Source organism: Loxodonta africana, chromosome 18, assembly GCF_030014295.1.
Source record: "Loxodonta africana isolate mLoxAfr1 chromosome 18, mLoxAfr1.hap2, whole genome shotgun sequence".
Classification (NCBI taxonomy): domain Eukaryota; kingdom Metazoa; phylum Chordata; class Mammalia; order Proboscidea; family Elephantidae; genus Loxodonta; species Loxodonta africana.
In genome coordinates, this window is record NC_087359.1 from 81,096,624 (window position 1) to 81,111,058 (window position 14,435).

The 14,435-nt window shown below is 39.9% G+C and overlaps 1 protein-coding gene across 1 annotated transcript in view; it reads right to left on the reverse strand.

Annotated features, from left to right (window-relative positions):
- The window catches only part of FBXW10B (F-box and WD repeat domain containing 10B), a 78,437-nt gene that overhangs the window by 46,736 nt on the left and 17,266 nt on the right, over positions 1 to 14,435 (reverse strand). Inside the window, 3 exon segments of the mRNA XM_064270367.1 lie at positions 289 to 870; positions 4,801 to 4,896; positions 5,376 to 5,541. Of these exon segments, the coding sequence (XP_064126437.1) occupies positions 289 to 870; positions 4,801 to 4,896; positions 5,376 to 5,541 (844 nt within the window).

The following is a 14,435-nucleotide window of genomic DNA, read 5'->3' on the forward strand; positions in this document are numbered from 1 at the left end:
TCTACCTCGGCAGACAAGGGAATGTCACTGGAAGATGAGGAGGGGACTTCCTGGAGGAGGCGCCTGAGGCTAACTATGAAGGTACAGAGTAGTACTGCATGGAGCAGAAGGGAGCAGCTGAGACCCTTCTCTTGGTTCACAGACCCCTGTGGTTTGAAACGCCAGCTCTCACTGCTGGCTGACTGATTAACACCCTTGGTTATTAATACCCTCAAGTCCCCTGTCAAATGCAAGCTGCTGCCCCATCTTGGTGGCTAGCAAAGGTATGGGACATGGATCCTGGAGTCTAGGGAGTGGCCTCCACTGAGGGTGGTGCCGCCTTCTCGGGTTCTTCTCCTAGATCCACAATCCGGATGCTGTTTTCCTTCTTGGAAAGCCAGAAGGCAGGGTAGACTGGCTCGGAAAAATTGCAGTCAAACTTGTGAACCAGAGTCATGGCACCAGGCTCTATGCCATAGAAGGAGAGGGTCTTTCCTGGGAAGTCGATGTACATCCCCAGCCTCTGGAATGGGCTGGCTTTGAGGGGGGTCTCTGTGTCACTGTGCCAGGCCTGGAACTCCTTCCCATTCCAACAGAGGCTCCAGGAGAAGCTGTTCCCAGAAATGCAGCTGTTGCGCTCCTCCCCTTTCCTGTCGATGCCTTTGTAGGTCAGGCCAACGTAGATGCCTGGCCCAGAGATCTCTACCTCGAAATAGTACCTGTGCAGGTACAGACTCTGTTCGGACAGCACCTGCCGCCAGTGCACGAACCTGCTGGGGTGGTCGGGGTAGGGGTGCTCCCAGGGCGTGGTGTTAGTGACCTTGCGGTTGTCCTCCTGGAGCCGGAGATACCTGTGTGCTGTCTCCGGGTCAAATGTGATGTTCCAGGCATCTGAGGAGATATAGAAGGCAGGGAGAGGGGGTTAGGAACTGACTGCTGAATCACAGAGAACACTAGAAACCCAGCCATCTCCAAAGTGTGAGACAACACCAATTCTCCCTGTTCTCTGTTGGCCCAGGCTGTTGTTCCTTGTCCAAACCAGATGGGCAAAAACCAGAAAATGAAGAACAATGGTCACTCCACTTTCTTCCTTTCTGAAGCTCAAACTGCTTGGCAATAACTGCATTGTTTGCTGAACTGAATTAAGAAATAACATTCATCAATTCATCCAACAAATATGTATTGAAGGCCAGGCACTATTTTATCCAGTGTTGGAAAGGGTTTGGGGAAATAGGCACATATACACTCATGTCTGATGTATTCATTTTTTTAAATACTTGACGCATATTTAGCATGGTGTACTCTTGAACGTTCCCCCAAACATTTTTCTCTTCCGTGTTCCCTCATCCCAGAGAACAGCGCCTCCATACACTCAATTGCTTGAGTCAAAACAAGAAAGTCCTTTTGGCATCTCTTTTGGTTTTGTCCTCATCCTCACTCACCATCTCTCCCCACACACAGAAGCAACAGCAAGTCCTGCAGACTCCACCTACTCCTCTCCAGCCACATGGCTTCAACCCACTAAGTCCCCGCCAGATCTCACCCAGGCTAGAGCAAGAGGCTCCTTACTGGCCTTGCCCTATCTACCTAGCTATCTCTTGCCCCTTCTATACATTCTCCAGGACAGACCCACAGTGCTTGTCTAAAGGTGTAAGCTAAGGTGAGTCATGTCACCTCAACTTAAAATCCTCATTCTGAAGATAAAACCGGGATCCTCTCACCCTGGTCTACAAGGCCCTGCATGTCTGGCCCTTGCCTGTGTCCCCAGCCTAATCTCCTGTCCTTCCCCCTTGGCCCCCACACTCCAGCCACAGTGACCACAGACCTACCCAACACTACAGCCACTCTGGGGCTTTAGCACAGACTATTCCCTCAATGACATAGTCTTTGCCCTACTCTTTGTCTGAGTGATTCCTCCTTATCCTTTTGGGTTGCAGTGGAGGGTTCGTGTCCTCACAGACTTTATGACTGCCCGATCTGAATCATATCCTTCCCTGTTTTATTCTTTCAGTACACTCTGGATTTTTAGACTTCCTGGCACTCATCACAATTTGTAATAATTTACTTGAGTGTGTGTTTAGTGCTGCTCTTCCTCCTCATCTATGAGCTCTATATTCTGTGTGGGACTCTATCCTGAGAAGGATGTTCAGATAAATTAATATGCCAAATCGTGGGGTAAACATTTACATTAGCACGAGGCAGCTAGGCTTTGTCCTCGGGGTTTCCGGGAGATAACTCTAAAACCTTGGAATTTCCTGAGTAACCGAGGTGCCTTTGTTATCCAGACCTCTAGACCACAGCTGGGGGTTTGTGCTAACAAGTGGGGGCTGGCCTGACCAGAAAGACCACTACCACTGCTTGGCCTGGTATCAGCTGACCTCACAGGACGGAGGAGGGCTGATGGAATCAGTCATGGCTATGTAATAAAGCCAAAAAAGGATCTGGACACGGAAGTCCCACGGGTTTCTTGGTTGGTGAAAGACACAGGAGGGGAGTGCACCCCTTGGGACATGGAAGTTCTGAGTTGGCAACTGTCTCAGATCTTGCTCTATGCATCTCTTTGTTTATATCCTTTTTTTTGCTATATTAAGCTGTAATCATAAGTATAGCACTTTCCATGAGTTCTATGAGTTATTTCAGCAAATTACTGAACCCAAAGGACTTGTGGGAGCCAGAAGGTCAGAAGTGAGGGGCTGGGAACCCCTGAGTTTGCAGCTGGCATCCTGAAGGGGCAGAGGGAACCCCCAAATTTATAGCCAGCAGGTTAGAAGTGAGGGAGCCCAGGGGAGGCCTCCAAGTTTGCAGCTGGCACCATGAAGGCATATTGGGAAAACCCCAAATTTGTAGCCATTAGGTCAGAAGTGAGGGTGTCAGGTGGTCTCCCAAACTTGCAGCTGGCATCTGCCTATTTGGCAGTCTGAAGGATGGTGTCTTCTTAACTTGTGAGATGTGACAAAACTACAGGTAACTACAGTCAGAGAAAGAAGCTCTGCATGGGCAGCTGAACAGAGAAGCGAAAAAGTGGATATTTGATACTTTATATCTGATGGATCAATGTACAAATGGATTAGCATATTAAAGGCTATAAAAATCCTGTAATTAAAATTATTTTCATTTAACACAGAGTTTCCTTAACTTCTTTATGTTTATGTAAGAGAAATTCTTAGAGGTCAGTAAGACCACATCCTGGAAGAAAAGACGGACACAAGTTAAAAAGCAGAAATGAGCATGAGCTCAGGAGCTGCGAAGGCGTGTGCCCTGCAGCGCTGGGTAACTGGAAGTGTAGTGCCAGCACTGGCACTTTTGCCCTACCACCAACTCTTACATCAACCTTTAGCCAAGTTTTGAACAATAATATCCTTCTTCTCTAAGAGGATCCAGGTCTCCTTGGAGGGTAAGTGGTTCTATGTCTTGGGGCCAGAAAAAAATCAACAAGGGCCCAGAAGCTTTTTTTTTTTTTTTTTTTTAGTGTCAAGAGAAACAATGCTTTTAAGAATGTCAAGGGCGATACTTAATGGAGAAAAAGGCCGGCTTGAAAGTGATTCTGACTGGCCAAGTTGACAATCTGAGCAGCAAAGCTTTGATAATTGAAACAAGCTGGGTATATAAAAGGCTAACAGTTCGTAATAATACTCAGAAAAGTTAATATTACGTGTCAAAAAAGACATTTGTAGTATAAAAGAAATGGGATTATAAAAGCGTATGTTTAATTTTCATTTTAATGCTAAGAATGAGGAGTATTTGGCTTCTTGTATTAGTTATATCTGTTTATAAAAATATAAACGTGCTTCTCTCAAAAGAATAAATACAGGAAACTGTGTGGAAGCCAAAAGGTTCTGGGTTAAAAATAGGAGCTGGGTGAAGAATAGGAGATAGTCATCAAAACCTTAGGTCCTAAATAATGACCAGGGAGAAAAGGGGTCCAGAAGGTATCCAGCCAATGGTTACCACCAGAAACCAAGCAGAAGCAGGATTCAACAGCATGTTCCAAAAAGATGAATTAGCCAAATGTCATAAACATGAGCACTGATTACACCATCATTCCCTTTTAGGAGATGAAACCTCATGGAATTGTTCATTATAATGAAGTATTTATTAAAATCGGCCAATGAAAACTCTATGAATCAGAACTGTCTGATCCCATTGTATATGGGGTCACCATGAGTTGGGGGGGCTGACTCAAAGACAGCTATCAGCAACTCTTAGAAATACAGTGTTTTTAATAATGCTAACAGACCAGGCCAATAGTACATAAAAGCAAGGTAAATGGATTATGGCCAAGCCAGACTCAAAACTGTATCATTTAGTAACTAGACAGACTCTTCAAAAATATCAAGGTCTTGGGATACAAAGACAGACTGAGGGACTGCCCCAGCCTGGAGGAGATTAAGAAGACATGAAGACATCTGTAATCTAAATTGAAGTTTCAGCCAGAAAAAGGACATTGGTAGAAAACTGGTGACCAATTTGTGAAATTTGAAAAAAATTATGTATATATTAATTAATAGCATGCATTAATGGTAATTTCCTGTTTGTTTGTTTGTTTTTTTAATCAGTGTACCGTGGCTACATAAGGTGTTAACGTTTGGAGAAGCTGCATGAAAGGGAATTCTTTGTCAAATTTTTTCAACTTTTTTGTAAGTCTAGAATTATTTAAAAATGAAAATTAAAAACATAACGAATTTTAAAAGCCTATCATTTAGGGACAGACAAGAGATTGCAAGAACCTGTCACCTACGTGAAAAATGGCAGTTATTGTCTCAGTAAAGCATTACAACGACCTCAGTGGTTGAAGAAGGAGAAGCTGTTCATATAACTTACACTGGAGGAACTCTTCTCTGCTGCTGGGCTCAGGTTTTGAGATCCAATATTTGGGTTGAGTGAAGGCAGACACTTGAGTTCTGATGTCATACTCCTCTAGAAAACCAAAGAGTTGTGAATGTACACCTGTCCAGGTGGTCAGGAGAACCTAAAGAGCAGGACTTGCCAGACGCCTTCTCAGGGTTTCCGGGGGAAGGAGGGGCCAGAGCTCAGTAACATCTCAGAGAACCATGCTCAATGGACCATATTTCTCTCGCTGATGAAGCAAAATAAACTGAAAAAGATCCCAAACTCACTGACTTTCACTTAGAAGTACATGCATCAGCCACCTGAGAAGCTAGACTTACAAATGCTAGTCTCCTGCAGGATATACTGAATTCGCCTTCTCTGGGACTCAGGTGTAAAATAAGATCAAGATAAGTGTTCATTAGTAACATGGACTGGCCAAAGGATGGCTTTGAAAAATGAGATATTTGCCCTGATTTTGCCCTCCCTTCCCTTGCTCTCTCTAGTCTTCCCATCAACCACTCCAAGAAACACAACTAACACAGCTGATGGGCCAGAATGCTTCTCACCTTCCTTGGAAAATTCCTGGAGCTTTTCCTTATAGTTCTGCAGCAGCTGGACTAAGTGTACAGTGGAGTCCGTGATGACCTTGCGGATGCCAGAGAGTTTATCCTTCAGTCTAATGTAAACACTCGGGAAGGCACTGTCCTCTGTGTTCTTAAACTTGCAGTATTCCTGCAGAAAAGGAAACATGGCAGAGCTGTTTTGGCTTCTGTGTTTCTTAAATTGGTTTTCTTTCCTCCTTATGTCAGTTTCTGCATCTACAAAATGGGATTTATAGTAATATATACTTCACAAAGAAAGTGTATGCCAAGTGTCCAGCTCAGCATCTGACAACCTAGAAAGCACTTATCTTTTAAACTGGAAAAGCAGGCTGTCAGAAACCAAGAGCTACCAGACACCCATGAACAGCTCTGTTACACAGCCCAGAGTGGGGACATGGAACAAGAACACATTTTACCAACACCCCAAATGGAGGTGGCATTATTTTTTTTTTATTGTCAAGTTGCTTTTTTAAAAAATTTGTATTGTGGTGAAATATATTAAACATAAACATACCATTTTCACCATTTTCGTGTGTACAGCTCATTAATTACAGTCACCAGGTTGTACAACCATCACCGCTACTTCCAAAACTTTTTCATTACCCCAAAAAGAACTTCAGATCCCCTTAAGCAAAAACTCCACAACTCTCTCTCCCTCCCCAGCCTATGGCACCTTCTAATCTACTTTTATCTCTATGCACTTGCCTATTAGAGATATTTCATATAAATGAGACACAGATAACAGTCCCTTGGTACTTTGCTATTTTAAACACAAGCCACAGTAGGAACAGAGGAGCTGATTACAGCATTCTGAAGACCACAAGCAAGTCTTCTGACAAGAGCACTGCCTTTTCTTTATCAATTCAATGCTATAAGTAATTTTCTGTAATTCTTATACTCTGCCTTGGAGTTTGCAAAGGGTTTTCAAACAGATAAACACATTAAACCACTCAAGTTTTAAAGCAACATGGTGATCAGGAAAAACTGCTTTCAGATGCTAAAATATAAAAATTCAAATATTGTTGAAGCATTGAAGAGCAAACTGGATAAAGTAGAAAACCTAGCTACGAAAACAGCTATACCAAAATGGTTAGACAGATCAATGAATCGGAAGGAAAAACAAACCAGAGAGTTGATACAGAAAAAGATAGATAAATATTTTAATACTGTATATAAATCGAGCACTATACACAATAAAAGCAGCATTTCAAATCAGTGGAGGAAAGGATGGATTATTTCAATGAGCAGTATTGGTTCAACTGACTAATGATTTGGGGAAAAATAAATTCTCTTTCCCCAAAATTAATAAATAAATTATCTTCTGTTAAAATATGTCATACATATTAGTTTTTTTTATGTTAAAAATGAAGTTATAAAAGGAGAAAAGACAGCAAAAAAAATATATATATACTCTTTGGCTAGGCACTATTGGGAAAACCCACAACGAAGGAAGTCTAATGTTTCATTATTCATACTGTCTTTGGGTTTTGATACTGAAAAGCAAAGGAATGGACAGAAAGAGGGACATTCTGTCAGTATTTTTGTCCCTTTCTCAGTCTACTTCTCAAATTATGGTTATCTCTGAGTGGAAGGATTATGGGTAATTTTTTTTCCTTCATATTTTTCTGTATTTTCACAGTTTTCCACAATAAAGATTTAAGTTTGTTGTAGCTAGGAGGGAGTTTTTTCAAAAATAGAATCGAGAAAAATTATTTGTATGTATACATATTAGAAGGTGGAGGAGTCTTGGAAATTACTTGCTTCAACTTGCTCATTTCATAAAGGAAGGATTTGATCCCCAAAGAGGTTAAGTGACTTTCTAAAAGCCACATGACTATTTAGTGACAGACAGCAATGATGGTTCAGTGGTAGAATTCTCACTTTCAATGTGGGAGACCTGGGTTTGACTCCCAGCCAATACACCACATACCTAGTCACCACCTGTCTGTCAGGGGAAATTTTCATGTTGCTATGATGCTGAACAGGTTTCAGCTGAGCTTCCAAACTAAGACAGAGACTAAGAAGAAAGGCTTGGCTATCTACTTTCAAAAATCAGCCAATGAAAACCCTATGGATCACAATGGTGTCATCCACAATGATCATGGGGATGGCAAAGGACAAGACCGAGTTTTGTTCCATTGTGCATAGGTCTCCATGAATGGGGAGACGATCTGATGGCAGCTAATAACACTCAGTGACAGGTCCAAGGTGATGGTACTCACACCCATAAATGTGCTCCTTCCCTGCAAGACTCCATGTTCTCTAGACGTGGTTCTAATGGGGCATCACTTACTGTATAATGGTACATTGTAATCAAAAAGTCCCACCTGCTCCAGGAACCTCCTTCAATCACCCTTGTACACACCGCTCTCTGAAAGGCGGAAGGTCTCCAGTCTAATCCTACCAGGCAGCCCTCCATACTACTGCCATCAGGGCTTATCAAACACAACTGATATGATCACCTGATCACTGGCATAAAGATTTCATGGTAAAGAACAAGTTATTTTGGTCATCCACTACTCCCCTATTTGTTGTACTGTGGTGCCTTCCATGTTGCTGTGGTGCTAGAAGCTATGCCAAATACCATCAGGGTCAACCATGGTGGATAGGTTTCAGCAGAGTTTCCAGACTAAGACAGACTAGGAATAAGGACCTGACAGTCTACTTCTGAAAGAACTGGTCAGTGAAAACCTTATAAATAGCAGTGGAACATTGTCTAATATATGCCGGGAGATGAGGCTATCTGGTTGGAAGACACTCAAAATGCAACTGGGGAAGAGTTGCCTCTTCAAGGTAGAGTCAACCTTAATGACATAGATGGAGTAAAGCTTTCCGGACCTCCACTTCCTGATGTGGCAAGACTCAAAATGAGAAGAAACAGCTGCAAGCACCCATTAATAATCGGAATGTGGAACGTATGAAGCATGAATCTAGGAGAATTGGAAGTTGTCAAAAATGAAATGGATATCCTAGGCATTAGTGAGCTGAAATGGACTGGTATTGGCTATTTTGAATTGGACAATCATATGGTCTACTATGCCAGAAATCACAAATGGAAAAGGAATGGCATCACATTCATCATCAAAAAGAACATTTCAAGATCTATCCTGAAGAACAATGCTGCCAGTGATTGGATAATATCCATACACCTACAAGGAAGAACAGTTAATATGACTATTATTCAAATTTGTGCATCAACCACTAAGGCCAATGATGAAGAAATCAAGATTTTTACCAACTTCTGCAGTCTGAAATTGATCAAACATGCAATAAAGATGCACTGATAATTACTGATGACTGGAATGAGATAGTTGGAAACAAGAAGGATGGGTAGTTGGAAAATATGGCCTTGGTGATAGAAACGACGACAGAGATCACATAATAGAATGTTGTAAGAACAACAACTTATTCATTGCAAATACCTTTTTCCAACAACAAAAACAGCAAATACACACATGGACCTCACCAGATGGAATACACAGGAATCAAATCAACTACATCCTTGGAAAGAGACAATGGAGAAGCTCAATATCCACAATCAGAACGAGACCAGGAACCGACTGTGGAACAGGTCATCAACTTCTCATACGCAAGTACAAGTTGAAGTTGAAGAAATTTAAAACACATCCACGAGATCCAAAGTACGACCTTGAGTATATCCCACCTGAATTTAGGGACCACCTCAACAAAAGGCTTGATGCATTGAACACTAATGGCCGAAGACCAGTCAAGATGTAGAATGACATCAAAGGTATCATATATGAAGAAAGCAAAAGGTCATTAAAAGGACAGGAAAGAAAGAAAAGACCAAAATGGATGTCAGAAGAAACTCTGAAACTCACTCTTGAACATAGAGTAGCTAAGACAAAAGGTAGAAATCAGAAAGTAAAAGAGCTGAACTGAAGATTCCAAAGGGCAGCTCCAGAAGACAAAGCAAAGCATTATAATGGCATGTGCAAAGACCTGGGGTTAGAAAACCAAAAGGGAAGAATATGCTTGGCATCTCAAGCTGAAAGATCAGGAGAAAAAAGCAAACCTCAAGTTGCAATATTGAAGGATTCTATGGGCAAAATATTGAACAAAGCAGGAAGCATCAAAAGAAGATGGAAAGAATACACACAGTCACTGTACCAAAAAGTTCTGGTCCACATTCAACCATTTCAGAAGGTAGCATATGATCAAGAACAGATGGTACTGAAGGAAGAAGTCCAAGCTGCACTGAAGGCACTGGCAAAGAACAAGCCTCCAGGAATTGAAAGAATACCAATTGAGATTGTTAAACAAATGGATGGAATGCTGAAACCACTTGTCTATGCCAAGAAATTTAGAAGACACCTACCCGGTCAACTGACTAGAAGAGATCCATATTTGTTCCCATTCCAAACAAAGGTGATTGAATAGAATGCAGAAATAATCAAACAATATCATTAACATCAAAAACGAGTAAAATTTTGCTGAACATAATTCAAAAATGGTTGCACCAGTACATCAACAGCGTGATGCCAGAATCTCAAGCTGGATACAGAAGGGATACCATTGCTGATGTCAAATGGATCTTGGCTGAAAGCAGGCAGCACCAGAAAGATGTTTACCTGTGTTTTATTGACTATGCAAAGGCATTTGACTGTGTGGATCATAACGAATTATGGATAACATTGTGAAATCTGAGAATTCCAGAACACTTAATTGTGCTCATGAGGAATCCTTACACAGACCAAGGGGCAGTTGTTCAAACACAACAAAGGGCTAATGCCTGTTTTAAAGTCAAGAAAGGTATGTGTCTGGGTTGTATTCTTTCACCATACTTGCTCAGTCTGTATGCTGAGCAAACAATCCAAAAATCTGTTCTATATGAAAGAGAACACGGCATCAGGATTACAGTAAGACTCATTAACAACCTGCAATATGCAGATGACATAGCCTTGCTTGCTGAAAGTGAAGAGGACTTACTGGTGAAGATCAAAGACCACAGCATTCATTATAGGTTACACCAAAACATAAAGAAAACAAAAATTGTCACAACTGGACCAATAAGCAACATCATGATAAATAGAGAAAATGTTGAAGTTGCCTAGGATTTCATTTTACTTGGATCAACAATAAACACCCATGGAAGCAGCAGTCAGGAAATCAAAAGACACCTTGCACTGGGTAAATCTGATGCAAAAGACCTCTCTGATGTGTTAAAAAGCAAAAATGTCACAGCAGCCTAAATCTAGGATGCAAGATCACACCAGCCAGATACCAACCTGGGAAATGAACTCTCAGGGACTATTCCTTAACAACAGGGAACCAGAGAGGTTAATCTGTAAATGACAACAAGGTGAGAACAATAAAAGGGGGAATAAATGGAGTAAGTATAGAACTTTCTAATGGAGAGGAAGGCAAGGTGATACCAAGTAATAATAGACTCCTTCAAACCTAGGAAGATAAGGGTAAATTGCAAGGTAATCACAAAGGCATCTTACAAACCTACTCATCAAAATAAAGAAGAAAAACATAGTCTCGGTAAAAACAAAGTCTACAAAAACAAAAGAAATGAAAAAAAAATACACAGACAAAAGGAATTCAGCACCGGAGAGTAAGAGGAACAAAGAAAACATCAGCACCACAAAAAAAAATTTTTTTGACAGCAATAAACTCGTACCTATTAGTATTTACACTGAATGTAAATAGACTAATTGCACCCATAAAGAGACAGAGTGACAGAATGGATTAAAAAACAGGATCCATCAATATGCTGTCCACAAGAGACACAACGTAAAACAGAGATGTAAATTTATTTTAAAAATCAAAGGATATAAAAAAAATATCAAATAAACAGCTACCAGAAAAAAGCAGGAGTGGCAATACTAATCTCAGATAAAATAGGCTTTAAAACAAAATCCACCATAAAAGACAAAGAAAGGCACTACATAATGATTAAAAGGATGATCCATCATGAAGACATAACCATAATAAATACTTACACTCCCAATGGCAGGGCTCCAAAATACATAAAACAAACTCTAACGGCACTGAAAAGAGAAACAGACAGTGCCACAATAATAGTAGGAGATATCAACACACCACTCTCGGTAAAGGACAGAACATCCACAAAGAAACTCAACAAAGATACAGAAGGTCTAAAGAACACAATCAACCAACTTGAACTCATAGACATATATAGAACACTCCAACCAACAGCTGCAAAGTACACATTCTTTTCTAACATACATGGAACATTCTCCAGAACAGACAACATCTTAGGCTACAAAGCAGCCCTCAACAAAATCCAAAACATTGAGATAATACAAAGTCTCTTCTCTGATCACAATGCCATCAAAGTAGAAATTAACAACTGGAAGAGCAAGGTAAAAAAATCAATAACATGGAAACTGAATAACACCCTGCTTGAAAACCACTTGGTAATATAGAAGAAATCAAAGATGGAATCAAAGAATTCCTAGAATCAAATGAGAATGAAAACGCATCATACCAAAACCTACAGGACACAGTAAAGACAGTGTTCTGAGGTTAATGTATAGTAACAGACGCACACATCAAAAAAGAAGAAAGGGACAAAATCAAAACATTAGCTACACAACTCAAACAAACAAAGAGAACAGCAAAAGAAGCCCACAGCCACCAGAAGAAAGGAAATAATAAAGATCAGAGCAGAAATAAATGAAATAGAGAAGAGAAAAACAATAACCAACAAAACCAAAAGTTGGTTCTTGAAAGGAGCAACAAAATCAACAAACCACTGGTGAAAGCAACAAAAGAAAAGAGGAGAGGATGCAAATAACCCAAATAAGAAACAAAATGGGGGACATTACAACAGACTCAACCAAAATAAAAAGGATCTTAACACAGTATTACGAAAAACTATACTCCAAAAATGTGAAAACCCAGAGGAAATGGACAAATTTCTAGAAACACACTACTTACCCAAACTAACACAAAATGATGTTGAAAATCTGAGCTGACCCATAACAAAAGAAGAGACTGAAAAAGTACTAAAAAAAAAAAAAAAAAACCAACAAAAAAATCCCTGGCCCAGATGGCTTCAGTGGAGAATTCTACCAAACATTTAGAGAAGAGCTTACACCAGTACTACTCAAACTATTTCAGAACATAGAAAATGAAGGGACACTTCCAAATTCATTCTATGAAGCCAGCATAACCCTGATACCAACACCAGGCAAAGACACCACAAAAAAAAGAAAATTACAGACCAATATCTCTCATGAATATAGATGCAAAAATTCTGAACAAAATCCTAACTAATAGAATTCAGCATCATATAATAAATAAATAAATAAATAATTCAGCACGACCAAGTAGGATTCTACCAGGTACACAAGGATGGCTCAACATAAGAAAACCAATCAATGTAATCTACCACATAAATAAAAGAAAAAAATCACATGATCATGTTAATCAATGGAGAAAAGGCATTTGATGAAGTCCAACATCCATTCCTGATAAAAACTCTCAATAAAACATATATAGAAGGGAAATTCCTCAACATAATAAAGGGCATGTATACAAAACCCTGGTGCTGTTGTGGTTAAGTGCTACAGCTGCTAACCAAAAGGTCAGCAGTTTGAATCCACCAGGTGCTCCTTGAAAACTCTATGAGGCAGTTCTGCTCTGTCCTATAGAGTTGCTGAGTCAGGATCGACTCAACAGCAACGGGTTTCGTTTTGGGTTTTTTGTACAAAACCAACAGCCAACATCATTCTTAATGGAGAGGGGCCGAAAACATTCCCCCTGAGAACAAGAACAAGACAAGTATGCCCTTTATCGCCACTCCTGTTTAACATTGTGCTGGAACTCCTAGCTAGAGCAATAAGGCAACAAAAAGAAAAAAAGGGCATCCAAACTGGTAATGAAGAAGTAAAACAGTCCCTGTTTGTGAATGATGTGATACTATACATAGAAAACTCAAAAGACTCCACAAGAAAACTACTGGAACTAATAAAAAGACTCAGCAGAGTAGCACAATACAAGATAAACATACAAAAATCAGTTGGATTCTATACACAAATAAAGAGAACAATGAAAAGGAAACCAGGAAAACAATACCATTTATAATAGCCCTTAAAAAAATAAAATATGTAGGAATAAATCTAACCAGGGACGTAAAAGACCTATACAAAGAAAACTACAAAACACTACTGCAAGAAACCAAAAGAGACCTACATATATGAAAAAACATACCATGCTCATGGATAGGTAGACTCAACACTGTGTAAGCGATAATTCTACCTGAAGCAATTTACAAATACAATGTAATCCCAATCCAAATACCAACAACATTCTTTAAAGAGATGGAAAAACTAATAATTAACTTTATATGGAAAGAAAAGAGGCCCTGGATAAGTACAGCATTATTGAAGAAGAAGAAAGTAGGAGGACTTGCACTAGCTGACCTCAGAACTTACTATATAGCTATGGTAGTCAAAACAGCCTGGTACTGGTATAATGACAGATACATTGACCAATGGAATAGAATTGAGAACCCAGATGTAAATCCATCTACCTGCAGTCACCTGATCTTTGACAAGGGCCCAAAATCCATCAAATAGGGAAAAGACATTCTTTTCAACAAATGGTGCTGGCAAAACTGGATGTCCATCTGCAAAAAAAATGAAACAGGACCCATACCTCACACCACACACAAAAACTAATTCAAAATGGATCAGAGACCTAAATATAAATCTAAAAACTCTAAAGATCATAGAAGAAAAAATAGGATCAACCCCAGAGGCCCTAATACAAGGCATTAACAGGATGCAAACCATAACTAACAACACACAAACACCAGAAAATAAGCTAGATAACTGGGATCTTCCAAAAATTAAACACTTATGCTCGTCAAAGACTTCACCAAAAGAGTAACTAGAGAAGAATCTATAGACTGGGGGGAAAAATTTGGCCATTACAAATCAGACAAAGGTCTAATTTCTAAAATCTACAAGAAAATCCAACACCTCTACACAAAAAGACAAACAATCCAATTTAAAAAAATGGGCAAAG